Source organism: Ammospiza nelsoni, chromosome 9, assembly GCF_027579445.1.
Source record: "Ammospiza nelsoni isolate bAmmNel1 chromosome 9, bAmmNel1.pri, whole genome shotgun sequence".
In the NCBI taxonomy this organism is placed as follows: Eukaryota; Metazoa; Chordata; class Aves; order Passeriformes; family Passerellidae; genus Ammospiza; species Ammospiza nelsoni.
Genome location: NC_080641.1, coordinates 31,447,811 through 31,472,050, shown reverse-complemented (window position 1 = coordinate 31,472,050; position 24,240 = coordinate 31,447,811). Strand labels below are relative to the sequence as shown.

Here is a 24,240-nt window from a genome sequence, read left to right as displayed (position 1 = left end):
CTCCTTTCTGGACATCTTGGGGCCTCTGCAGGCCACCACACTGAGAGCTGCCCTGAGCAGCAGGAGCTGAGTGAGGTTCCATAGGCCTGATCTTCACTGGTGCTTCTGTCTGTGTTCAGAACACACCCACAGGTGCTTTCAGCAGTGGCTTTGAGGGCTCTGATGCTCCTGGGACACTTTCTTGGGAATGCTGTGCTGGGAGTGACACTGTGAGGTGTCACCGTGAGCTGGGAGTGACACTGTGGGGAGCTGCTGCTCAGGCTACCTCCTGCTCTCTTTTCAAACCATGAAGGACAACACAGGGAGTGTAATGGCATGGAAAACTGGAGAAGTTTCAGGGCTTGGGGGGATAAATCATGTCCCTGTGACAGGGTAGCTGTCCCTGAGAGCCAGGGCAGGGAACCATCATAAATAAATAACCTGCTCTTCACTCAGGGCTGTGCAGTTTTGGAGCAGCAGGCTCAGAACAGCCATGGAGCTGGGATGGGTCTCACCGAAGCTGGCAAAGAAAGGAGGAAAAGGAAGTGTTAGCCTTGGAGCAGAGAGCAGCAGAAAATCAAGTGCAGCTCCCAGGGTGGTGTGGGATGACACTGGATCTGTTTGCTGCTTGTTTTGTTCCTCTGCCAGCAGGGCACAGTCAGGCAGCCAAGCCTTCCAAGCAGTCCTCAGGATATAGGTGTGGACATGACACTGAAATTGAAAAAGATGATGTTTGCTCCTTTGAAAATATCATCTATGTCTAAAACATTGAGGAAAACCCCACATTTACAGTGAGTACTCTTATTTTTCTAGGCCCAAAAGAAATACCATGAGGTGATCTTCTTCCCATTGCCACCTCAGGTCACAGATATTTAAAAATAAACCCCTGTTCCCTCATTTCTTCTCAGTCCTGTGATCTGCAGCTCTGCCTGTCACTGTAACTCAGATCAATGGTGAATGTTGCTTCTAATTTTTCACTGGGATACAGCTGGAAATCTGAGAGATCTTTTTATAAATAACTTTACAGTATTGTGACTCACACTCTGCCTGGAATGAGATGGCAAAACTCTGCACAGGGGAAAGGTAAAGCTGCTTTCACTCACCTGTCTCTCTACAGGCCTGGCCAGGGTGCACAGCTTGTTTTCTCTCTGCCTGTAAAATGTCATCCCAGTGCAGTAAGGATTGTTTAAAAAAAAATACATAGGAACCCTTATGCTCAGGACCCAGATAAGGGGTTTGGTAAAATTAGGATTGGTAAAAAAATGTGCATCTCTCCATGGTCAGATCAGCATGTCTCCAATGGTGGAAGGGATGGCCAAAAATTCCATAGTGGCAATTGCACCAGAGACAGCTTGAGGGGGAAGATTGCAGATCTTCCTCCCCACTGAGCCACTGTTTTGAATCACAATTTGTGCCATAATTTGTCTCAGCAGAGAGCTGATGTAGTTGTCAGGGGAAGGTATTAATAGCCTTGAGTTTCTGGGAAAAGAAATTAGGATTTGAATGCAAGTGTGCCTGCTTTGTTTGTGTGTAGTCCTTTTTTGAGGAAAATTCAGCAGTAAGGAAAAAAGACAAAGGGGTTTTGTTCTTTATGCATTTCTGAGCTGAAGTTAATTTTCTTGGCCTCTTCATGGTTTCCAAGGATGTGCTGCTTTTTCTTGGTGATGAATTATGGTAGACAACAGTGTAAAAGGAAGAAGCACTATAGGGGAAACCTGGAGAAAATCCTTGGCCTCATGAGGCCCAAGAGGACAACAATGAGCACTGTGCTCCTCAGCCAGTTGTGATGGAAACACTCAGGGCAGGAATTCAGTGTTTAACAGTTACCTGCAGCATTAGAGCTGCACACACCAACACAGAACAGGTCTGGGTGTCCAGGTGATTTACAGCTGATCTGCATAATTAATATTTGAATTATAAATGCCCCTCAGTGTTGTCAGATGGAGAAGCACAGTTAGTATTGTGTATTGCAGGCACACTGAAAATGGGTTTTAAACCACAGAATGATCTCAAATGCAGTGAATTTGCTTGTAAGGGAGAACAAATTACAACTGCAGAGCATAGTCTCTACAGTAACCTCATTCCAGCTCTCATTTCCTGGGCTAAAATGAGAAAGAAAAGGGACTTGTGTTCCACTTTGTGCTTCTGCAATGGCTGTTGCTGAGGTGTTCCTGCCTCTGCCTCCCTTCCCAGAGGTCTGTGCTTATCCTTTGTGCTCCCTCCCTCTGCACAGCCCCATCAGCACAGCCTGGTGCTTTCAGGCTGAGGTTTCTGTTCTAGCAGCACTGTAAACATCCCATGGCACTGACAAGCCCAGTGCAGCCTCATTTCAGATGAGCTGCAGTGATTTGTGTCCTGGCCCTCGAGAGGCAGGAGAGCAGCAGGAATAGGAGCAGCTGTTTTGGTGAAAAACACCTTCATCAGAAGAGTTAGTTAAGGATGACAACAAAAACTTTATTTGAAAAAATTATTATGTATTGAAAATATACAGTAGCATTACCAACCTTCTTGTCTCTATCCCTCCCCCAGCACAGGCTACCCCACAGGCATGTCACAGCAACCAGATTTAACAGTACTTTGTCACTCCCTCTCAGTATGTCCAAATCCTGTCATCAGCAAGAGAACAACAAACAAAAGACCCACTTCTTTCTGACTCAGTAGGTATTTAACAAATCCCAGTCCTCCACAGTGAGGCACAGATGCTTCTGTTTGGAAGTCCTTTCTCTCTCTTGTTCAGCCAAAGCTCTTTTTTTATTGTTCTTTAATTCATGGCTGCCTGCAACCTCCTTTTTCAAAGGTAAATGACAATTTTCAACGTTTTCTTTATAAAACTGCAAGTTTCCAGATGCTTTAGTTTCTGGCTCCACCAGTGTGCATTTGACTACTTCCTCTATTCTGTGTGTCTTGCCATCTACAAGCAAAAATATCAAGTTTAGATTTTGGGGAAAACAGAATTGTACTGTAAAATGCATAACTTTGTGGTATGAACTGTTTTGGCCAAGCCAACTTGGAAATGTGCACAGGAAAAAAATACCATTTATATTTTGGACTCAGAATATTAAGGAAAAAACTCAGTTGTTATATGAGCTGTACTTGAATTATCCACAAGTTTAACAAATGAAAAAACTCAACTACATTGTAATGCAGTTACACAAAAGGCTGGAACTGCACACCTGAGATGCTATTTGTACTATAACCCAAAAAAGTGTGGGAATAGTCCCAGTAGAAAAGAAAATAAATCAGCTCTGTGGTGTCCATGCAGTTACGTACAGAAGTGAAGAGCTGTCACTCTGGATCTCAGGTTGTCCTGGGGCTTCATGGCCTCCAAAACTGCCTGCTCCCACTGCAGAACTGTCTGAAAGAACAAATGAAGCAGTTCAAATGTCTTGCAAAACTTACAGAAATATCATTGGAAACAACTCCATCCCTTGTTCTTTCCTATTCAGCAATTTTGTATTCTATATGGCAAAATTTTAGAGAGTAAAACAGGTTTAACCCCCCTTACCTGCTCTGCCCATCCCTCTGTTTTGCAGTTACTGTGATCAAATTCTTTCAGAGGCACTTTTGAGTGAACCAGGCCTATCTGCATTTGAAGCCGCTTTATAACAGCATCAACATCCTGGGAAAAAAGGGACATAAAGCAGTCAGAGGGCAAGAACTTTATTATTACACTTGTCCAGTAAACTTCTTCTGATAGTTTTTACCTTGAGACCTGTGCCAGAAATGTCCAAACAATTCAGTTTCTTGAAAGAAAGAAGGTATCCAATTCCCACATCTGTGATTTTAGGGTTACCTGTAAGGCCAAGTAAAGATAATTAAGTTGCATGACGTGGAAAAAGATTATCAAAATACCAAGTAAGTATTTGTTCCAAAAGCTAATACTGGAACAGGACTGACTTTCCCCCTCTAATTATCAAAATAGAAACATTTACAACACAAATTCTCAAACTACTAAAAATATTTATCTAAGGAGCAAATGCTTGAGACCTCAGGTCTGCCCTGTGCCTGCTGGTCAAATCTGGGGCTGGCTCATAGGAATCAACAAATTAATGGTATTCCTTCAGTGGAAGGAATCCTTAAGGAGGATAAATTCTTTATCAGAAAGGACACAGGTTCTCTCTGTTGTGGGACATGGAGCACTTACAGGACAAATCCAGCACCAGCAGATTGTCCAGCCCCTTTTTCAGCACACGGACGGGCGCTGTCATCCTGCGCAGGCCGGCGTCTGACAGGGAGTTGTCCTTCAGGAGAAGCCTCTTCACACTGCCAGCACAGATACAAACACAGAGTTTATGGTCATTATTTCTGAGAGTTTTGCAAAATGTCCCAAAACTCCGTGTCAGAAGGGTCATCCTGTGCCAAGCCCTCCAGGCTCACAGTAAAAAGCAGTGAGGAAGGAGCCTGGGTCAGCAGGAGTAACAAATATCTTTATATTTCCCTGCTAGCTCAACAGAAGCACTGCTTGAGCAGCTATTCCCACAGCTCCAGTGACAAACTGATCCTAGAGCCAAACATTTGCCAACAGAGACAATAAGCTTCTTTATACCCTAAAGTTCTTTATACCAGGGCTGCCAAACTGAAATGCACTCAAAACCAAGAAAAAATGCTTGGCAAACTAAAAGAGGGCAGATTCGATAAGTGATCATAAGCAGTGATTTTAAGAAAATAATGAGGTCTTATAGCACTGATTAACAAAACTCAGGGAAAAACATCAAATTGAAGTGCTCTCTTCAGAGCACTTCAAGATAAAACCTTGATGCAAAATGCAACAAAATCTTACAGCAACATAATATCCTTAATTAGCAGTCATCCTACCTAATGCTTCCAAAATTATCTACTTGTCATTTTTGGGTACCAAACAAAATTACAAAATTTACTGTTTTGAGATGTTAACTAACCAAATAATCAACATCCTTCTTGCAGTAATCTTCATGGAGAACAGTAGTTTGGTTAAAAATTTGGCTGATAAAGTTCCCCCTTAAAAATAGGAAATGTAAAACTGTTCCAAATGAGAAAGATGCATTTCTTACCCAGACAATGAAAATTATAAAAAGTTGATATAAAATATGAGACAATAAGTTGTCTTGCATAATTTTAGTACTTTTTATGATTCAGTATGTGCTTTGTGTACAATAAATTCTGTATTTTGTTTACCTATGGAACAGGTTTTATGAACAACCAAAATCTTCAACCTTACACTCTGCAGCCTGTGAAACTTCTCTTTGTAGTCTCAGCCTGATTCTTTGAACTGCTTAGTGGTAGGAAAGAAAGTGTCATTTTTAGCTCAAGAAATTGGTACCTAGACAGGGCCTCTTTGGTGAGGTGTTCCAGCAGCTCGTGTTCATCTCCAAGTTTACAGCAGGAGAGATCCAAACACGTCAGCTCCCGGAAAGACTTAATTTCTTCAAGCTTTTCAGAGATAACCAGGTATCTGCAAAGCCAAAAAAAGAGAAAAAAGCCCTGAGTGCTCAGGCATGTAGGGAGGTGTCTACATCCCCAAGTGTCATAAGCACAAAGCACTCGTTTCTGCTAAGTACTATGTGAAAATTGACATAAATTACCCAGCTGCACTAAGCACCTCTTTATGTGCAGCTGGCACACAACATGTCTGAATTCCCAGTCTTCTCCTTAGATCACTGTCATGGTTTTGATTCAATGCAAAATACTGGACTAACAAGACTTCAACTTGCAAATATTGCTATTAGGAGCTTCTTTACAGATTATTGCTGTATTATTTCAGGATAATGCAAAATATCCCAGTTTATCATAAGTCAGCTTCACAAACTGCTCTTCCTCAGTGTCTAGGAAGGGTATAGACAAACCCACATTCATCCAGGCTTAAAATCCACCTCAAATGTGGATTTTAATCAGGACAGAATAGCTTGTCAGCGGCAAAATTTTACTTTTTACATGTCAATAAAATGCTTGACTAGGGGTAGAAGTCCAGGACTGGCCAGAGCTGTGGCTACACCCTAGGCAGCAGTTACTCAGTGGGTTTTTTTTTTTTTTTAGCTGTGCTGGTTCCCTGCTCCGATTCACTCAGCAGCCACGCAAACATCTGTGCTGGAGCCATTCAGTAGGAGGCTCAGAGATGGGAACAAACCACTGAAGAATGGCAGGCATGAGTATGCAGTAATGAGCACGTAGCCCTCAGTACCTCCCTGCAGTCACCTCTTACTGCCCCTGTGGCTCCAAATTCACTGATCTCTCCTGAATTTACCTCGTATTCCCCATGGCAAAACACACCCTGAGGCCAGCAAATTCACTGCATAGACTGGGGGTGATTTTTAATTTGATCCCTGCAGGAACACCTCTTTGTCCATGCAAATAAGAGGACCTTAATATCCTCCCAGGGTAATTTTACCCATCAAACCACCCCCCTCACACCCCTTGCCTGTGCAATTTGGCTCTGCAAGAAGCACAACATACAGTCAGAGCATAAGCCAGTTCTTGAGAGAGATTATTAGCTGTTAGGGTTCTGGAGAGAAGAGTGGGCTCTTTTAGAAATAAAAATCATCAGAAAACGCCTTAATGCCTCACTTCCTGGATTTCAAAGACTTGATACTTAACTCAGCTTTCTGTAATGGCAAAAGATGCCAGAAGTAGCTTAATTTCTAAATTAAGCCCATAAAATTTTCTGTGCTAGAGATAAAAAGGGAGTAGGTTTAAAGGATAAAACAAAGGATAATTGACTTCTACTCAAACATTCCTACTGTGCTCAGAACACCCTTGGCACTTCAGATGAATATGCCAGTACTTTGATTTTAAACTGGATAAACCATCCCTTTTTCAAGTGTAAAGATGGAAGAGAACAGTTCTATTACTGGGAAGGACTTCAGTAGGAGCAAGGCTTTAAAAACATAATCCAGTTTTAAACTTGGCAAGACTCTTTCAGTTAAAGATGTGGGCATTGAGAAGATTGAAAAACTAGTGCTGGGCTGTAATCAGGACCTTGTTAAAGTACAGTCAATATGGGGATGGCAACAACAATAAAATAAGGTAAAACCTGCCTGATTTCAGAGCCTGAAACTTACCCACAAGTCTGTATCTTCTTCTAAGCCCCCAAAATGAGACATGACAGCAAGTTTATATAGTTGGTAAACCTGAACAATTTGCAAGGGTGTATTTTATCTGTACAGTCAGCTAAGTGTGCTGAAAAGCTTTTAAACAGCAATTACAGAAACATCCCATGAAATGCCTGAGAAGGCACTAAGCACACGGATTTCCACAGAACTGCTGATTATTATTGTTAAAAATAGTTGCAGGTTTAATCCTCCACATAAGATCCCCTGTTGGTTGAAATAGATGTAGTCTGTCACCTCTGTTATGATTTTTATCTTAAAATGAAACCTACAGCTGCACTTGTAGGAAAGGTATGGGATGAAAGACAGCAAGCACAAGAATCAGATAAGACTCAGGGCATTTCATTAAAATTAGTTGGTGTTGTAAGCCCAAAATGTATTTTAAATTTAATTTAGGGGAAGCTTGAAGTGTGCTAGCAGAAGACAAGATTGTTAGGGGACACACTTACCTGTTCCGCAAGCACAGTGAGCACAGCACCAAACTGCCATAGGCTTCAGTGAACTTCTGCAGAGCTCTCAGTCCTGTCACTGGCTCTGTGAACTTCTGTCTTGCTTCTGCTGCTGAAAAGAGCTTTTCAGCAATCTGCTCTGGGAAACCAATCAACGAGTCAATGTGATCTACATTGTCAGAAATGTAACCCAGCACGAGGCTGAAGAGGGACTTGGCCGAGTAGCGGAGGTTCCCCTCCTTGGTGTACGTGAAGATGAAATGATCAGTCCTCTGCCTCCTTGCCCTATCATCCTCCCTGTTCATGCAAAGCTCCACTGAAAAAGTTCTGGAAAACAGACTAAAAGGTCTTGCTTTGGGAGTGACATTCTGTACGCCGCCTGCACCCCGATTTACCACATGCAGCTTCCCATTTTCACGCACGTATATTGGCCCAGTATCCAGATGGCTTTCTGAGTGGAGACAGTACGACATTCCCCTCGACCAGCTCTGCAAAAACAAATCACAGACAGGTGAACAACAGCCACAGAGGAAAACATGACCCAGGGAAGCCCCTAAAGCTGGCAGTTCCCCTTAGAGCCCTGAGCATGGCCACGTAGCAAGGAGGGCAGGCTGTGTGGATCAGGGCTGTGAGCCGCCTGCCACACACCCCATCCGAGTGGGAACTGGCCCCTGGGCTGGCTGAGAGGCCCGGGATGGATCCCAGGTCCGGGATGGAGATAGGGGCAGTGGGAGAGGGGCTGGGGTTGAGTGGGAAGTGCCCCCACAACCAGGCCTGGCTCTGCTGCAGGCAGGAGCAAGGGGAGGAGGAGGAAGAGGAGGGCACATGTCTGACTGCAGCTGGGCAATGGAGCCTGCTGGAAGCTCCCTCCCTGGCAGGGTGGGAATCTCCCGGTGCCCCTTCCCCAGCCGGTGCCGGGGGGCTCTGGCTGGTGAGCAGGGTCCTGGCAGGAGATCCGGGGGGCAGGAGAGCCCAGAGCTGCCATGGCGAGGGGCAGGGCAGGGATGGGATTCTCTCAGCTCCCGGCCTGCGGGGCTGGCGATCGGGTCCTGCGGGGCGGGAGGGGACCGGGCCCTGCCCGAGGGGGGCCGGGGGTACCGGAAAGGATGGGGAGGCGGGTGCGAAGGGATCGGGTCCAACCCGGAGAGGGGTCGGGGCAACGCTGGGTAAAGTCTGTGAAGGGATTGGGTTGTACCCGGGGGTGAGCGCGCCGTGAACGGGCACAGCCCCGAGGGGCGCCAGGGGAAGGGCACAAGGGGAGGGGGCACAGGGGGAAGGGTCCCCGCCCGGGCAGGGAGGCCAGAATCCCGCTCGTTCCCCGATCCCCCCTCATCCCACCTACCTGCCCCGGGAGGGGCCGCGCCGTCAGCCGGGCCGGGGCTCGGCGCTCCCGCCGCCCGTCCCGCAGCGCCCGCGGGCGGCGGGCGGGGCCGCGCGGGGGGCGGGCGGCGGGCGGGGCGGAGCGGGGCACGGCGGGAGCGGCGGGTCCCGCCCGGCCTCCCCCGCCCTGTCAGGGGCCATCCCCGCTTCCCGCACCGGGAGCGGCCGCAGGCGGGGCGCTGCCGCCGTTGCCCGGGAGCGGCAGCCCGCGGCCCGCGATGAGAGGCACCGACTGGTGCCGGAGCTCGGCGGGGGCCGCCCTGGTCCTGGCCACGTCCAGCGATGCCGAGCACCCCGCCGAGAGCGTGGCGGACGGGTGAGGGCCGGGCGGGGGCGCGGGCGGCGGGAGCGGCTCCTCCCGCACGGAGCCCGCCGGGGCTGGCCCGGGCTCGGCCCTTCGCCCTCACGCTGGGGTCGCCACAGGGTGCATGGAACGGCTCGGGGCCCGCCGCCATTGCGCGCTCCTGTGGGGCCGGCCGGGTACAGAGCCTGCCCGGCGAGGTGGGAATGCCTCCAGAGAGCTGCCCCTCCTTACACAGGGCACTGCTGACAGTACCCCAAATAAAAATGCTTCTCCCGTCCCTTTCCCCTCCTCCTTTTCATCCCTCTCCTTCCCTTCTTCACCGTCCCCCTGTTTTTCTACCCTTCCTTTTCCACCTCCCCCTTCCTTTCTCCTCCATGTTTTTCTGTGATAAATTTAATTCAAGATGGTTATAGATGGAAAGCTGCCGTTGCGGATTTTGTCCTGTTCTCTCTACAGAAGTTCCAAAACATTTTGGACGACGACAGGCATGTTCCCACAGGAACTGATTATTGGTTTTCCCAAATGTGTAAAAATCAGCAAAGTTGCCATCCAGTGTTATTTGGGTAAGACTTTGTGTCTTGCAGTAGGTAATATGTGCTATGTTAAAATGTGTGTCTGTGCCTTAACAAAAGTTCCTACAGTAGCGTCCTAGTCTGTATGTAGCCACTTTTAAGAGATTCATAAACATTTAACTTCACATAAAGGTTTAATTTTGCGTAAAGATTCATTTTCACAGAGCAATCATACTTCATATCCACAATCCCCATAGCTTAGAGAAAAAATAAATTAGTTAATGCTTTGTGTTTTGTGGTTGTAAAGTGAAGGAATTAATATCAGTATCAATAAAGAATCAGAACTTGTGTTGATATTTTAAATTGATATATATTTTAGTGCGGACGTTAAGGATTGAAAGAAGCACATCTAAAGACCCTGTGGGTTTTGAACAGTGTGTTGAAAAAGGTAAGACTGAGTTTGTGGGGTTTTGTGGGAGCAATGTTGGTGTTTTTCAGCGAATCCCTGTAACCCCTCATCTATTTATTGAGTAAAGTGTGGGGTTATGATTGTTTTATTAGACATTAATGCAACAGTCACGTTTGAGTGAATTTTGTTAACACTGCTGGTCTCTGCAGCAGTTTGGAGAGTAAAATGCTGTATAAGGGCTAAAAGCACTAGTTGTGCACTTTATGTTCCAAAAATTAAAAACAGGCTTACATAGTATAATAGAGTGCCATTTCCTGCATTGTTTGGCTTGGGGATTGGCTTTTTTTAGGCCTCTTGGGTGACTTTTTTTTAACACTGTAATGAGTGGGATATATATACACACACACTGGGATATTGCAAAAAAGTATTCTCTTAAATCACCTGTAAAAATGAAAAAGAACAGTGTCTATATGCAGTGTAAATTCATTGTCCTTAAGCTCACTTGAACTCTGAGTCCAGTGAAAACTTCATTGCACATTATTCTCACATTATTCTTCATTGTTTACCTTAAAATATATTTTCTAGATTTGCAGCACAGAGAAGGGCAGCTCCAAATGGAAGAATTTCCAGTGAGTATTTACAGTGTACATCAGTAGTGGTTCATGAAATGGGATGTCTGGACTAAGTGGGAAGAAACCATAAAAAAACCAAACATGTCTTTATTTGCAATTATTGCTCAGTTGGTGTTAAAGAGAAGAATTTGTAGATTTTGGTGTGAAATTGCACTTCCCAGCTGCTCCTCAGTAGATTATGCTGTGAAATTGCACCTGCCTAGTGCTCCTAACGAGGTGCAAGGGCCCTTTCCAGAAGTGTGGCAATCTTCCCTCCTTCACTTGCTGCCTTTAAGGCTGCAGAATTCAGGAGGTGATGGGATTTTTTTTGAGTTGCAGGTCAAAGAACTCGATTTATGTGCAGTTCAAAAAACAGACATTGAAAAATCCAGATCCTTGTGGTTTAACAAACTTCTGCAAATGTGGTTGGGGAGTTTTGTTACTACAGAGAATGCAATAACAATATTTTTATTCCTCCTGCAGCTTCCTGAGTTCCAAGCCACTTACTTGCGTTTCATCATCAAATCTGCCTTTGATCATTTTGTGTCAGTGCACCGGGTGATGGCAGAGGGCACAGCAGAGAACACTTGAGCCCAGCTTAACTTTGGGCCTCCACTTTTATTTTTTATAAGGAAGTTACATTTTGATAGCTGCACTGCAGAGAATGTTTATTATTAGCACCCTGTATTAAAGTGGTTTTTGAAGGTGTGGATGTGGTATGTATTCCCTGCTGGTTTAATGTATGGAATAGAATAGGAGTATATGGAATCATTTAGGTTGGAAAAGACTTTTAGGATGATCAAGTCCAACCAGAACACAGTGCAGTTGTTAATTGTAGTAACAGCTTTTTCATTTTGTAACCTAAGCTGTCAGCTTAGAACACCTGAACATAACTGAGTCCATTTAAGGTAGTATATTTTTATCAGGCTTACATAATACATTAATTAAAACTCAATTTCCTATAAAGTGTTTCCCTTGCACTCTGAATTAAATAGAAAAAAAAAGTGTGAGCTACTTAAGTGGGATGTATTACTTCCTACTGTCGAACAAGTCCTTCAAAAGTCCTTAAATTGGTACATTTCTGATCAGCTCAAACTCAGAGGTTATTAGAATGAATATAAATATCTGCTAATGCTTAGAAATAACCTGGGGTAGAGAGGCAGGGCAGGAAGGGAAATAATCTGAAGCCAAATGAAGTGTTTTGATAGACTTTTAATAATTGTAGATCAACCCCTTGTTTCTATAAATATTTTCTAGAATCAGGTCACAGCCACCAGTGCTTTAAGCTGGGACCATCATAACAAATATTCATGGAAACAGATGTTGACAGAGATTGTCTTGCTCAGAAGTGTCCTAAGTCAGTGAAAGGGAACATTTTATATACACAAGTGCAATGTGTATATAGTAATGTAAAATAATTGCTTTGCATGCTAGTGGCCTCCTGCAAATGTCACCACCCTGAAATTCATCCTGCAGGATATTCCTTACAAGTGTAAATGTTGGTATCCAGAGCTCAATGGACCCAGCTCCCACATTACTGAGTGTAGTATAAAAGTAGTAAGTTAATTCAGAACAGAAGTTGGTGTGGTAGGGATGACACCTGAAAACTTCTAGACCTCATTCCAGATGCTCCTTGCATATACAATGCATATACAGCATTGTTCTTTTCTTCTTCTCTCTATGGCTGTTTTTTAAATTCTATTTTTGTTCTTTAGACTGAGGTCTGTGACAAATTTTTTTTTAACTTCTTTATCCAAATAGTTTTTGCTTCGAAGTCCTCTTCTTTTTCTATTTCAGTTTTTCCAGGATGGCACGTATTTCCTGGGGGTGGTAATTCCAAGGCCCCACTCCTCCCTGCAGAGGCAATAAAATGACATAGTGATGCTCAAGAAGGCAGAGCAGAAATCCTTCAGAGCACAGCAGCTGCACCAGAACTGTGGGCAGGTGTGCCTTGGGCCCCCTTTCCACTGGAGGCATCCCTGGGAGATGGTTACACACTGGTTACACCCTGCTGTGTCACTGGGTCTGGATCCTGGAGGTGGGAAGTGTTCCTGGATTTCACAGCTTAGATGTACCTCAGGTTACTAGTGAGCCAAAAGATAAATATTTGAGCAAGACTGAGGTGTACATCAAATATGTACATTATAAAGGCCCAGACTGGTTTTGCTGCATTTTCATTTCTCTCCACATTTACAGTGCATTGTGAAATGTTTCACTTTCAAACAGAACGAAATACTGACTGTTATATGTAAAGCAGTCTCAAATCACCTTGAAATTTAAAATTCTCTGTACACTGTGCTCATTGGTGCTGATGTTTTTTACCTTGTAGATGACCTTCCCTCCCTGCAGCACGTAGAGTCGCTCTGGCAGCGCAGCGTATTTTGAGCTGCTCAGGTTCTCCATTGTGTCCAAAACCACTGGACACAGAGGGTGATTTTTCTGAAGAAGTTGTGCTGCAATTTTTCGATCTTCAAGGCTTCTGTGATTTTTAATAATGACATTGTTTTTAAAAGCCCATCCATCTAAAACAAATGAGGAAGGGATTTAGCAGTGAAGGTTTTGAATAGGTGCAAGGGTGGGCATGTACTGTGTGTCATACCCCAAAACTGGGTTAAAAGAATCTTACAGTTTATTCCTAACATCAAAACTTGCCATGAAATGAAAGCCCTCCTTAAGTTATTGCAGCACTAGAGCTTTCTATTAAGTGGTCCCAAGATCTGGTTTTTTCCCCCTCATCAAACTGTATTTTCTTGCCCTGGATTCAGAAATATTTGATGGATTTTAGCTGAAATTTTCCCACATAGATCTACCCTAGAAAGACACCAGGTGGGGAACATGTATTGGGTAAGGTTTGTCAATGTTCATTTTGCTTGATTGTACTCATTAAGCCTATAAACCAAAATAACAGGTCTGTGAGAAGTGAAATGTGAGCCAGGCCATGCCTTTGTTTATCAGAACTATGCAAACAAACATTTGCACACAACTCTTCCCAGTAAAGCAGAAACTAGTGAAAGAGTTTGATGACTGACTTAGTCATTATCTGATTCTCAGTTGTTGAAAATGACATATTGCTAGAAAACTGTAAATGTTAGGTTTTAGAAAAACATTTAATCTTGGGATAAAAGCTGTGCCAATGGGTTACTTAGAATCCAGTGCAGATAAACAAGTGTGGTTTGTTTGCTTGCTAAATTTTTCAAATTGGAGTCTACATCCTGTTCTTGAAAAATATTAAAAACTTTTATTTGTTCTGTCAACACATAACATATTGTACACTTAACTTTTGTTTTATGAATTATCTTTTCTTCCTCTTTCCAAAAGGAGCTGTATAACATTGAGAGGCAGTTGTTAAAAAACACGTCCTTCACGAGTGTAAAGTCAGAAGTGTAAGTAGAATCTCAGGAGAATTAGGGACACAAACTTGTGCCTAGATGTGGTGTTGCCACTTGATTTGAAGATTTCTGTGCTGTTTGCAGCCCCCTGCTTTGCTAGCACACCTTTTTTTCTCCTAAAGGAAGTGACACGTTTGTAGCTGTGGTGTTTGTACTGTACCTATTGCATGAGCTTCCTCAATGTAGATGATAAGGAAATCTGCTATTGAGCTGAAATCTTTGATAAGCTGGTTGAACTCATCAAATTTTAGCATAAATGAAGGTCAGGTGCAGCTTCCAAAGTTCAGGATTAAAGGTCGGTTATCTGGGGGGAAAAAAATGTTTTGTGGTTAAGTGACAGGAGGAAGGGCAGAATTAAATACACTGAACAGCCTCTGGTGCAAGGATTCCTGGACAACACTAAGGCACTTCATAAACTTCTCCTAGGTCAGTAAAATCAGCAGCAGAACCTCTTTATCTCTGCAAAGCAGCCATAAAGGTGTTTTTCCTAGCCTGGCCCTGTCTGTGCTGCATCCAGCAAGGAGTTTACCTGAGGGAACCCTGCCCAGTACAGGCAGGAGGCACCCTGCAGTCACACAGCTCCTCTTTCCTCAGCACAAGAGCCAATTAGCAAGCTACCAACGTTTTTGGGATAGGGTGCTGATCCAAAAGGGCATCTCAGCCTCCCTGAGATCCTTAGTATGGAGCAACTTCAAAAATACTAACCATGGCCTTCTGCAAGGTTATCCAGGGACAGTGGTTCAGGGCTGGGCATTGAGGACAGAGTCCCAGTGCCTTTTCATGTCCAGATTTTTTTTAGATGTGTCAGTTCAAGCTGAGCTGAGGGGAAACTGCAGACTTTTCAGTCATGCATCACAGGCTTTCATGCTTTCAATGTATTTCTGCAATTTCCTGTCCAAACAGAACTCTGGTTATATATTATTATTAAACTAACCTTACACTGGCAAAAGTATCTGCAGTTGCTTACAAATTAACACAATATTGTGTATATGTTGGCAAGGCCTTGATTTAAGAGAGCTTGCAGGATTTTTAAGCACCTTTTTTAGTCTGGTTATGCTGAATTCCATTAAATTTGTCCAAGACCTTTCTGGCATGGCTTAACTTAAAAGCTGCTGCTAACCATAGATCCACATCCTAAAGAATTAAATAACAGTGGTACCTTCCTGTAGATACTGTGTTTCTCTTCTATAAATTTACAGCCCATTTTCTACATAAATATCTATATATAATTAGGGATGCAGAGTGAGAGAAGGATGTAATCCCTCCCGTGGGGATGGAGGCTGCAGCTTAATGATTAATTCCACGTTCTGCTGAGATCTCAGTGGGAGGCAGCGGACAAAGTACAAAGCAGCTACTTCTGCTTTATTCCCAGCCACTTTAGATCTGGAAAAACCCACTGTGTGCTTTCTAGGCTTTAGGCTAGCTGAGGGAGCTGGTGTGGAATTTTCTGTATGGACAGGGAATGACAGCCAACAATCAGGAATCATTGCACGCGTTTCAGTTCTGGGCCTTCTCTCCCTAAAACAAATTATTACCTTGGCTTTCAGCAAAAAGTGTTTCCAGGCAGAGCCAGCTCTTGCAAAAGCTCAGTGGTGTGAAGGGATAGCATAGACAGGGTGATAAATGCAGGTTATTTTTGACAATCAAGAAGCAGCTGGAGTAAATGTGCTGCATCTTTTCCAGCAGGTGGGTGCTGGTGGTCTGCACATGATGGACTCCAGTGCCAGCTGCCTGTCCCTGCTCCCTCAGCAGCATCTCCTCATTTATGCTCTCAGCAATTACTGAAATTACCAACTCAATTACTGACCTTTCATGAAGTCCAGGAGGTGACAAACTTCCCCACCGAGGGTCACCACGGGCGTGTTGGGAGCAGGGTGTCCCTCGTAGGCTTCATCCTCCAGCCTCTTCCACTTCACCTTCAGCACAAACTGCAAATACTTGAAGCTGAAAAAAGTGGGGCCCCAGTTTTCATAGCTGAACTTTGGATTCCTGTTCATTCTGCTCTTTTCGCCCATCTTTAGGATGTATCTTTTCATGGCATTGGGGAACAGTATCATCAGTGTTTTGCCCACCACAACAGACAGAGTAACCTGCAGGAGGATCAGGATTTTCTGCAGCAGTACCCTGATGCCCGACATGGTGGTGGAGAGGTCTGCTGAGCACAATGCGAGGCAGGGGCAAAGGTAGAGGTCGAGGGTGAGGGGGAGGGAAAACATCCACGTGTTTGATTAAGTTTCTGCCTTACCTTGCACACTGTGCTGTCCCTGCCCTTCAGCCCCTGGGTGAGCAAGGATCCTGTCAGCAGTGCTCCTTCCAGCTGCACCAAGGGCAGCCAGTGCAGCCAGGGTGGGGCTGTGCTGCTCACTGCAGAGATGTGAGGCTTATCCACAGATGTGGGCTGTGCTGTGCAAATGAGGGCAGCTGGATCAGGCTGTTCTCCCTGAATCCCACAATATAGACTAAGGTGCTGATGCTGTGCAAACAGTGCCCTGTTCCTTCTGCTCTGGGGCTCTGCTGCGCTCCAGGATTTGGCATTTTGGGGCTGAAGGATTAAAAAAAAACCTAAAAAAAGTGTGTGTGTGTATATATATATATATATATATATATATATATATATATATATATATATATATATATATATATATATATATATATATATGCTCCAGTATATATAATATCCAGCTGGTCCCCAGCACAGGAAGGACATGGATCTGTTGGAGTGAGGCCTCAAGAGGATACCAAGATCAGAGATCAGAGGGATGCTGTGAGAGTTGGGACTGTTCAGCCTGGAGAAGAGAAGGCTTTGTGGTGACCTAACTGCGCCCTTCCAGCACACGACAGATGGAAAGAGGCCATTGACAAGGGGGACAGTGACGGGACAAGGGGGAATGGCTGCAAACCATCAGAGGGCAGGTTTAGAGCAGGTACGCAGAAGAAATTCTCTCCTGTGAGGGTGGTGAGGCCCTGGCACAGGGTGTCCAGAGCAGCTGTGGCTGCCCCTGGATCCCTGGGAGTGTCCCAGGCCAGGCTGGACGGGGCTGGGACCAACGCGTTCTGGTGGGAGGTGTCCGTGCCACGGCAAGGATATTAAATGAGATGAGTTTAAATGTCCCTTCCAACCCGAACCGCTCTGTGTTTCTTTGGTAAAACTCTCATTTACCAGAACACGCAGTGTACGTCTGTAACAGCTGTACAAGGGCACGAACACCCACAGCCCCGCCATGTTCCCTCACAGACAGCAGGGTCCTTTAAGGGGGCGGGCGGGCGCGCACGCGGAAGCGCCGCGCGGGCTCTGATTGGTCGGTGCCAGGCGCGTCACCGGCGGGGCTGCTGCTCTCCGAGGGGCGGGGGCAGAGGGGCTCAGCGGCGCCGCTGATTGGCCGGGGCCGCGCGGCGGTGGCGGCGCCTTTAAGGGAGCGGACCGGCGGCGCTGAGGTGCGGGGTGCCCGGCCCGGGGCCCGGGCGGGTGCGGGGCTCGGGGGGCGCGGCCGCGGGGCACAGCAGCGGGGCGCAGCAGCGCTGGCGCAGGGCGGGCACCGCACCCGCCCCAGCCCCAGCGCCACCTTGTCCTCTTGCAGGAGGGTCGAGCCCCGAGGAGCTGATCCTCGTCCCGGCGGATGAATGGCGACGGCGGACGACCTCAAATTCCAAGGTAAAGGCGATGTGGCAGGTGCCGACGCGAGGCTGGGCCCGGCTGGGGGAGCCGTCCGGCGCTGGAGGCTCTGGGAGCGTCCCTGAGCGTTCGCGGAATGAAAACGTCCTGAGAGTGTTGTTTGTGCGGTCAGGATGGGGTCAGGTATCCTGAATTTTGTGAGATGGAATTGTACTGCTGGCCAGATAAAAAATGTAACCGGTGTTGACGGAAGTCGTAGACTGGAATCCTTTGTGGTAGCAAGTGACAGCTGGAAGGGGGCAGAGCGCTCTGTAACTTGCAGAAGGCCCCGGTTTCAGACTTCTTTAGTTCTTCATTAAAAATTGCACGTCAGTTTTTGGAGAATATTAAAAGTACCCATTTCTCTAGGAGACAGCTTTCCCTTGCCCTGCAGAGACCTGCTGGCCCTAGGCTGGGGCTGTTGGCAGGACAGGAAGGCAGGCTCCAGTCCTGCCAGTGTCACATCCTGCAGGCAGACTGGCAGGAAAAGCAAACTCACACTTTATCCACTGACTGAATGTTCGGCTTGATCCGTGTCAGCTTGGACTTTAGGAAATAGATCATACCCAACATGCCTAAACTAGTGGTTGTTCTGTCTCAGGGTATTTATGCATTTATTTGAGCCATGAGAACAAAAATTTTAGTGTCTTGTTCATCACCTGTCTTGTAATGTACTTATTTGCAGAATTTGACGATGCAGCTAATTTGCTTGCAGCAAATCCTGATGCCACCACCATAAGCATCGATGAGCCAGTCGAAATCCCCAAGAATCAGCACAGCCACCTGCAGGAGCCAGGGAGGGAAGAGGATGATGAGTTACTGGGCACTGATGACTCCGATAAAACAGAGGTAATGCTCTCACCTCTATGGTGGGGGCCTATGAGAAAGATGGAGAGAGACTTCTTACAAGTGTATGTAGAGAACAGGACAAGGGGGATGGATTCACACTAAGAGAGAAGAAGTTTAGATTGGTTATAGGAAGAAATTCTGTCCTGTGAGTGAGGGTGGTGAGGTGCTAGCACAGGTTGCCCAGAGAAGCTGTGGCTGCACCATCCCTGCAAGTGTTCAAGGCCAGTCTTGGAGCAACCTGGGATAGTGGAAGGTGTCCCTGCCCATGGCAGGGGGATGGAGTGAGATGATCTTTAAGGTCCCTTCAAGCACAGGCCGTTCTGTGTTTCTGACAGCAGAAGGGACTTGTCGTGGGGGTGAGGGTGAGTGTTCCAGATGATGTGGCGGCCGGCAGTAGCAGGCTGCTCTTTACAACCTCAGGCCGTGGTTCTGCCTACAGGGAGATAAGAGACTGGCTGTCTGCAGCTGTTGGAGGGGAAGAGGGAAACCATTACATAATCCTGCCCTGTTGTGTTTGTTTTCAGTTTGGGTACCAAAATCATGTGACCACTGTGTAAATGAGTTAGTAATGCATAAATTGTGTGCTTGTAACACTTTCCATGTTGCCTTTCCCACCATCTAGCTGCTTGCAGGACAGAAGAAAAGTGCCCCTTTCTGGACTTTTGAGTACTACCAGACCTTCTTCGATGTGGACACATACCAGGTTAATATTCTGCTCCAGAGGAGAACTGTTGTCTGAATTATGCCTTATCCAATGAGGTGTTTTTCCTTCTTGCATTGTCAGTCAGACAAATCCTTATGTTTCTTAGGTCCTGGACAGAATCAAAGGATCAGTGTTCCCAGTCCCTGGGAAGAACTTTGTAAGGCTGTATATCCGCAGCAATCCTGATCTTTATGGTAGGTGTGAGGTGGGAGAAGTTACTTGCTGTGCTAAATATTTTGAGTCTGTATTACATTTTATTTGCTGGCCTAGAAAACAAGACAGCAGAGGAGGTGCTATTGATTTTTTTTCCCTTTTAAGGTCCATTTTGGATATGTGCTACACTCGTGTTCACCATTGCTGTTAGTGGCAATCTCTCAAATTTCTTCATCCATCTGGGCAAACCAACGTACCACTACGTGCCTGAGTTCAGAAAAGGTTTGTAAGTAGTCATTTGTGGGGGTAGTTTTTTTGGTGTTTTTTTTTTTTTTTTTGTTTTGTTTTTTGGTGTCTTTTTTTTTTTTAATGTGCAAATGAAGTAATATCAAACCAGGTCATGGCTTTGATTTAACACTTTAGTCTTTTTATTGATTGGTGGTTTTAAATTTTTAGACGTGTGAAACAAGCCCTTAAAATGGGCTGTGACTGGCAGAACCCTGTTTCTTCAGAACATAGGCTAGTTTCAGGGATTTAGAAGAGCAAGCACGAGTAATTAGTTATTTTCCAGCCTTAGTGGATGCCTCCTTGTACAGAGAGTGAAAGCCCAGTACTGGGCACTCTGGTGCTTTGGTGAGGGCCTTCCTGGATCTGTGGCCTCCCAGGAACCTGCAGGCCTAGGGCAGAAAATTACCAGATGAGATTATCACTGCTATCACCTACTTGAAGTGCTGGCAGAGTACTGGGTGTAAACTAGATATAAATACAGTTTTCAGTTTATTAATAATTCAAACTTCATCTTTTGGAAGTATCTTCACAGGTAGCTTTCTAGTTTTCATGCTGAATGCTTCTACACCTTTGGTTCTGTCAGGATTCAAAGTAGAACATGAAACCCTTTGTTGTGTTTCCAGTGTCCATAGCAGCTACAACGATTTATGCGTACGCTTGGCTTGTTCCCCTCGCTCTCTGGGGATTCCTGATGTGGAGGAACAGTAAAGTCATGAACATTGTCTCCTACTCCTTCCTGGAGATAGTGTGTGTGTATGGCTACTCCCTCTTCGTTTACATTCCCACAGCGGTACGTATGGCTAAGAGTGCACCTCTCACATGTCCTGCCTGAGAAAATTTGCTCTTTCTTATAATATTGTTGATATTTGTCAAAATTTTGGAGACTGGGAAAATCTTTTGCTCTTTTTCTTGAGGCTTGTCTAGTGTAAAGGTGTCTTGTGGGTGCTGGAAAAGCCCAGGACACATCGTTTCCCCAGAGGCAGCAAAACCAAGCAAGGTGCTGCTGGTGAGCCTGGCAGGCAGCCTCAGGAATCAGGATGTTTGTGTCCCCAGGGAACAGATGCTGATGGCTCCAAGGACAAGTTTCCCTGGCTGGGGACAGTGTGACAGTGTTCACAGGGGTTCTTGGATGAGGGAAGAGACGAGGATCTGACTCCATGTTTCAGAAGGCTTGATGTATTATTTTTTGATATATATTACATTAAAACTATACTAAAAGAGTAGAAGAAAGGATTTAATCAGAAGGCTAGCTAAGAATAGAATAGCAAAGAATGATACCAAAGGTTTGTGGCTCGGGCTATGTGTCTGAGCCAGCTGACTGTGATTGGCCATTAATTACAAACATTTAACATGGGCCAATCACAGATGCACCTGTTGCATTCCACAGCAGCAGATAACCATTGTTTACATTTTGTTCCTGAGGCCTCTAATCTTCTCAGGAGGAAAAATCCTAAGGAAAGGATTTTCCATAAAAGATGTCTGCAACAGGACAGGCCTTGAAGGGAGTGGCATAACTTGAGATTCACCTGTGTTGTGTCTGGGAGTGAAGCTCAGCACTGCTCTTACCCTTTCCTCCAGTAAGAGATGGGTCAGATTTAGGCGTGAGTTCATTTGTGCACAAACAGAAGTGCTGACAGTGTCACAGAACACACAGCCTCTCTGCCAGCCCGTTGCAAGCCTTGTGCTGCCTTTTGCAGATCTTGTGGATCATCCCCCAGAAGGTGGTGCGCTGGGTGCTCATGGTGTTCTCGCTGTGCCTCTCGGGCTCTGTGCTGGTGATGACCTTCTGGCCCGCCGTCCGCGACGACAACCGCCGCGTCGCCGTGGCCACCGTGGCCACCATCCTGCTGCTGCACGCCCTGCTGGCTGTTGGATGCTTGGTGGGACACTGCCAGTCCTTTTCCCTGATCTCTCGTTTCCTAGGACAGGTGGTGTTATGGGACAGGGAAGGAGGGATTCGCTGGTTACAGGAAAACCTCTGTGGTGGTGTTCGCAGGGGTCCCAGGACGAGGGAAGAGATGAGAATCTTGACTCCATGTTTCAGAAGGCTGATTTATTATTTTATTATATATATTAAAACTATACTATAGAAGAAAGGATTTCATCAGAAGGCTAGCAAGGAATAGAAAGGAATGATGATGAAGTCTTGTGACTGCTCACAGCCTCGACACAGGTGGCTGTCATTGGTCATCAAGTAAAAACAATTTCACATGCTGGGTAAACTGTTCTCCAGATCACATTCCAAAGCAGCAAAACATGGAGAAGCTGAAGTTGCTCAGCTTCTCAGGAGAAAAGATCCTGGCAAAAGGATTTTTCATAAAATATGCAACAAACCTCCAATGTAAAAATTGCAGTTATTTTAAACGTAGCAAAAATTGATGTCAGTGTGACCCGGACAGTGCTGGTAATAAATTCAATAATCAATTATGGAGTCATAGAATATCACCAAGTGGGAGGGTACCCATCAGGATCATTGAGTCCAATTCACCTGGAATTCATCATAGTACCAGCAAAGCCTTAATCTTTATAGTATCCAGTTGCACTTTATTCTAATGAGTACTATGCTTAGTCCTTTAGAAAGATTAAATGTTCAATATAAAGTGTGGGCTTAGGAGTTTTAGCAGGTTTATGTTTCCATACACAGTAAGTGTTAGAAAACAGATGACCCTGAGGCCATTGAAATACAGGATGAAGACTTAAATTGTTTGTTTCCTTATTGCAGTGTGTAGAAGGGTGTCACCAGGTCTCAGTTTCCACAGCTTCCAGAGTAGATGGATCTGTGTGTCTGTGTTTGATGGGTGTGGAAAGAAAGAGCTTGGATGAGGCAGCACCGTATGTTTCTCTCTAAATAATTTTTTTTTTCTCTGATAATGTAGGCATACTTTTTTGATGCCCCTGAACTGGATATTTCTGCACCTATTATTCCTGCACCTATTATTCCTGCTCACAATGGAACAACAGTAATAACAAAGAGTCACTAAATAAGGTGAGAACCCTGTCTAAACTTCCTTTTTCTGCAGTCATCACAGACATCCTGAAACTTTTCCCCATCACTATGGTTGAGTGGAAAGGGGTTTAACAGACTTGTTTTGCTAAATGGGGTTTATATATAAATAAAATTAATTAACCCCTTACAAAACTCCAAAGCATTTATTTGAATTTATTCTGCACCAGTGAAACTTAAGCAATAAACTGTTAGACTCCAATTTTTCTTTCCTTTTAATACAAAAAGCAGATTGGGTTTTTCCCCCTTGGTGTTTGAGACAGTGTGTCAGAGCAACAGCCCTGTGTGGGGACATCTGTGTAGGCTCTGGGCAGGGCTGACTCAGAGCTGAGCCATCCATCCCTCTGCACTGCACTCCTTCTCTGGGATGGCTTTGAGCATTTGCTTCCTGGCATCCAGGACTGCTGCCAGCAGCAGATGACATTTGAATTCTCTTGGATAATTATCTGGAGGAGGTCCAGGAACAGGCTAATAACCAGGCCACTCCAAATACACCAGCCACAAGTGTGTTTGTGAAAACCAGGATATTTACTAAGTAGAAACTATATTAGATTTAAGATAAATAATATAAAAAATAGCCAAATGTGTCCAGTGAAAGGCACATTAAAAAATTACACAATCCAACCATGCAAGTCAATTTTAGTGGCTTTTCCTCCTGCAAAATCAGTTTTTTCATTCCAGATGCCTAATAAGAATCAAAATGACAGTAATGGATTTTAGTATTGAGACTTAAATATGTGCCCTCTTGTGTCCTCTGGTAAGGAGCCGAAATATTCACTGGAGTTATTTATTTCTTTCAGATGACAGCACCAGTTTCTCCATCTAGATAGTAGTTTCTATTTTAGATTATTGTTTCACTGAAGACCTTGGAAACGTCAAGGACAAGGGATGTGTTTTGCAGCAGGATGGACAGCGATGTCCCATGGACATACGGACATCTCCATGTTCCTGGAGGAGAGTGAACCAGTGATCCCAGTCTAGAGCAGAAAGGAGTTGTTTTTGTTTGGTTGGGATTATTTTATGTTTTGTTTTCGCTTTTTGGGGGGGTTGTTTTGTTTTTCTTTAATTCTATCCTCGCCCCACTGTTTTGCTTCTGAATAAAGCCTTGTGAAGGCGATGTGATTTGTACTTTTTGTGCACAAAGCATCTTAACGCTCTGGAGCTGTGGGGAGGGTTTGATCCAAGGCCTGCTGTTGTGACAGGACTGGACCTCCTTTAAGGTGGGTCCGTGCCGCCAATGAGGCTTTGAAAGTGTAAATAAACAGACGTAACGTGGGCTAATGTGACAATTCCTTTCCTCGCCGCCCCGGGCTGCATTCTGTCCCCTTAGACACGGAGGAGACCTCAGGCCGCCATTGCCGCGCGGGGAACGCCGGGATTTGTAGTTTCCACTGCGAGTGGCGTCACTCCGCGCTCCCGGGGAGCGGGCGTGCGCGCCCCCCCATTGGCTGCCGCCTGCGCGCGCGGCGGAAGTGT

The 24,240-nt window shown here is 45.4% G+C and overlaps 4 protein-coding genes across 7 annotated transcripts; 2 read left to right on the top strand and 2 right to left on the bottom strand.

Annotated features, from left to right (window-relative positions):
- Nucleotides 1-2,412: 2,412 nt before the first annotated feature.
- LRRC42 (leucine rich repeat containing 42) lies at nucleotides 2,413-8,919 on the bottom strand. The gene is made up of 8 exons (XM_059478150.1): nucleotides 8,853-8,919; nucleotides 7,511-7,998; nucleotides 5,279-5,410; nucleotides 4,124-4,242; nucleotides 3,684-3,772; nucleotides 3,485-3,598; nucleotides 3,250-3,334; nucleotides 2,413-2,890 (listed from the first exon to the last, which is right to left on the bottom strand). Exons 2-8 carry the CDS (start codon nucleotides 7,981-7,983, stop codon nucleotides 2,634-2,636), a joined length of 1,269 nt encoding a protein of 422 aa, XP_059334133.1. The 5' UTR covers nucleotides 7,984-7,998; nucleotides 8,853-8,919; the 3' UTR covers nucleotides 2,413-2,633.
- Nucleotides 8,920-8,983: 64 nt separating this feature from the next.
- IFT25 (intraflagellar transport 25) lies at nucleotides 8,984-11,434 on the top strand. Its single transcript, XM_059478697.1, has 5 exons — nucleotides 8,984-9,206; nucleotides 9,651-9,757; nucleotides 10,086-10,154; nucleotides 10,701-10,744; nucleotides 11,210-11,434. The coding sequence occupies exons 1-5, from the start codon at nucleotides 9,109-9,111 to the stop codon at nucleotides 11,315-11,317; spliced, it is 426 nt and encodes a 141-aa protein (XP_059334680.1). The 5' UTR covers nucleotides 8,984-9,108; the 3' UTR covers nucleotides 11,318-11,434.
- Nucleotides 11,435-11,918: 484 nt separating this feature from the next.
- DIO1 (iodothyronine deiodinase 1) lies at nucleotides 11,919-17,319 on the bottom strand. 2 transcript variants are annotated; one of them, XM_059478696.1, is made up of 6 exons: nucleotides 17,276-17,319; nucleotides 16,361-16,518; nucleotides 15,923-16,205; nucleotides 14,276-14,419; nucleotides 13,049-13,248; nucleotides 11,919-12,580 (listed from the first exon to the last, which is right to left on the bottom strand). In XM_059478696.1, exons 3-6 carry the CDS (start codon nucleotides 16,170-16,172, stop codon nucleotides 12,515-12,517), a joined length of 660 nt encoding a protein of 219 aa, XP_059334679.1. In that variant the 5' UTR covers nucleotides 16,173-16,205; nucleotides 16,361-16,518; nucleotides 17,276-17,319; the 3' UTR covers nucleotides 11,919-12,514. The 2 variants fall into 2 exon arrangements, with proteins under 2 accessions (XP_059334679.1, XP_059334678.1); XM_059478695.1 differs by lacking the exons at nucleotides 16,361-16,518; nucleotides 17,276-17,319 and having other exon boundaries at nucleotides 15,923-16,259.
- A 184-nt stretch (nucleotides 17,320-17,503) lies between these two features.
- On the top strand, nucleotides 17,504-23,881 carry YIPF1 (Yip1 domain family member 1). 3 transcript variants are annotated; one of them, XM_059478204.1, is made up of 10 exons: nucleotides 17,504-17,550; nucleotides 17,694-17,767; nucleotides 18,453-18,616; nucleotides 19,239-19,319; nucleotides 19,426-19,513; nucleotides 19,638-19,754; nucleotides 20,384-20,550; nucleotides 21,458-21,640; nucleotides 22,637-22,746; nucleotides 23,565-23,881. In XM_059478204.1, the coding sequence occupies exons 2-9, from the start codon at nucleotides 17,737-17,739 to the stop codon at nucleotides 22,739-22,741; spliced, it is 936 nt and encodes a 311-aa protein (XP_059334187.1). In that variant the 5' UTR covers nucleotides 17,504-17,550; nucleotides 17,694-17,736; the 3' UTR covers nucleotides 22,742-22,746; nucleotides 23,565-23,881. The 3 variants fall into 3 exon arrangements, with proteins under 3 accessions (XP_059334187.1, XP_059334186.1, XP_059334188.1); XM_059478203.1 differs by lacking the exon at nucleotides 17,504-17,550 and having other exon boundaries at nucleotides 17,594-17,767; XM_059478205.1 differs by lacking the exon at nucleotides 17,504-17,550 and having other exon boundaries at nucleotides 17,662-17,767; nucleotides 18,483-18,616.
- The last annotated feature ends 359 nt before the right edge of the window (nucleotides 23,882-24,240 follow it).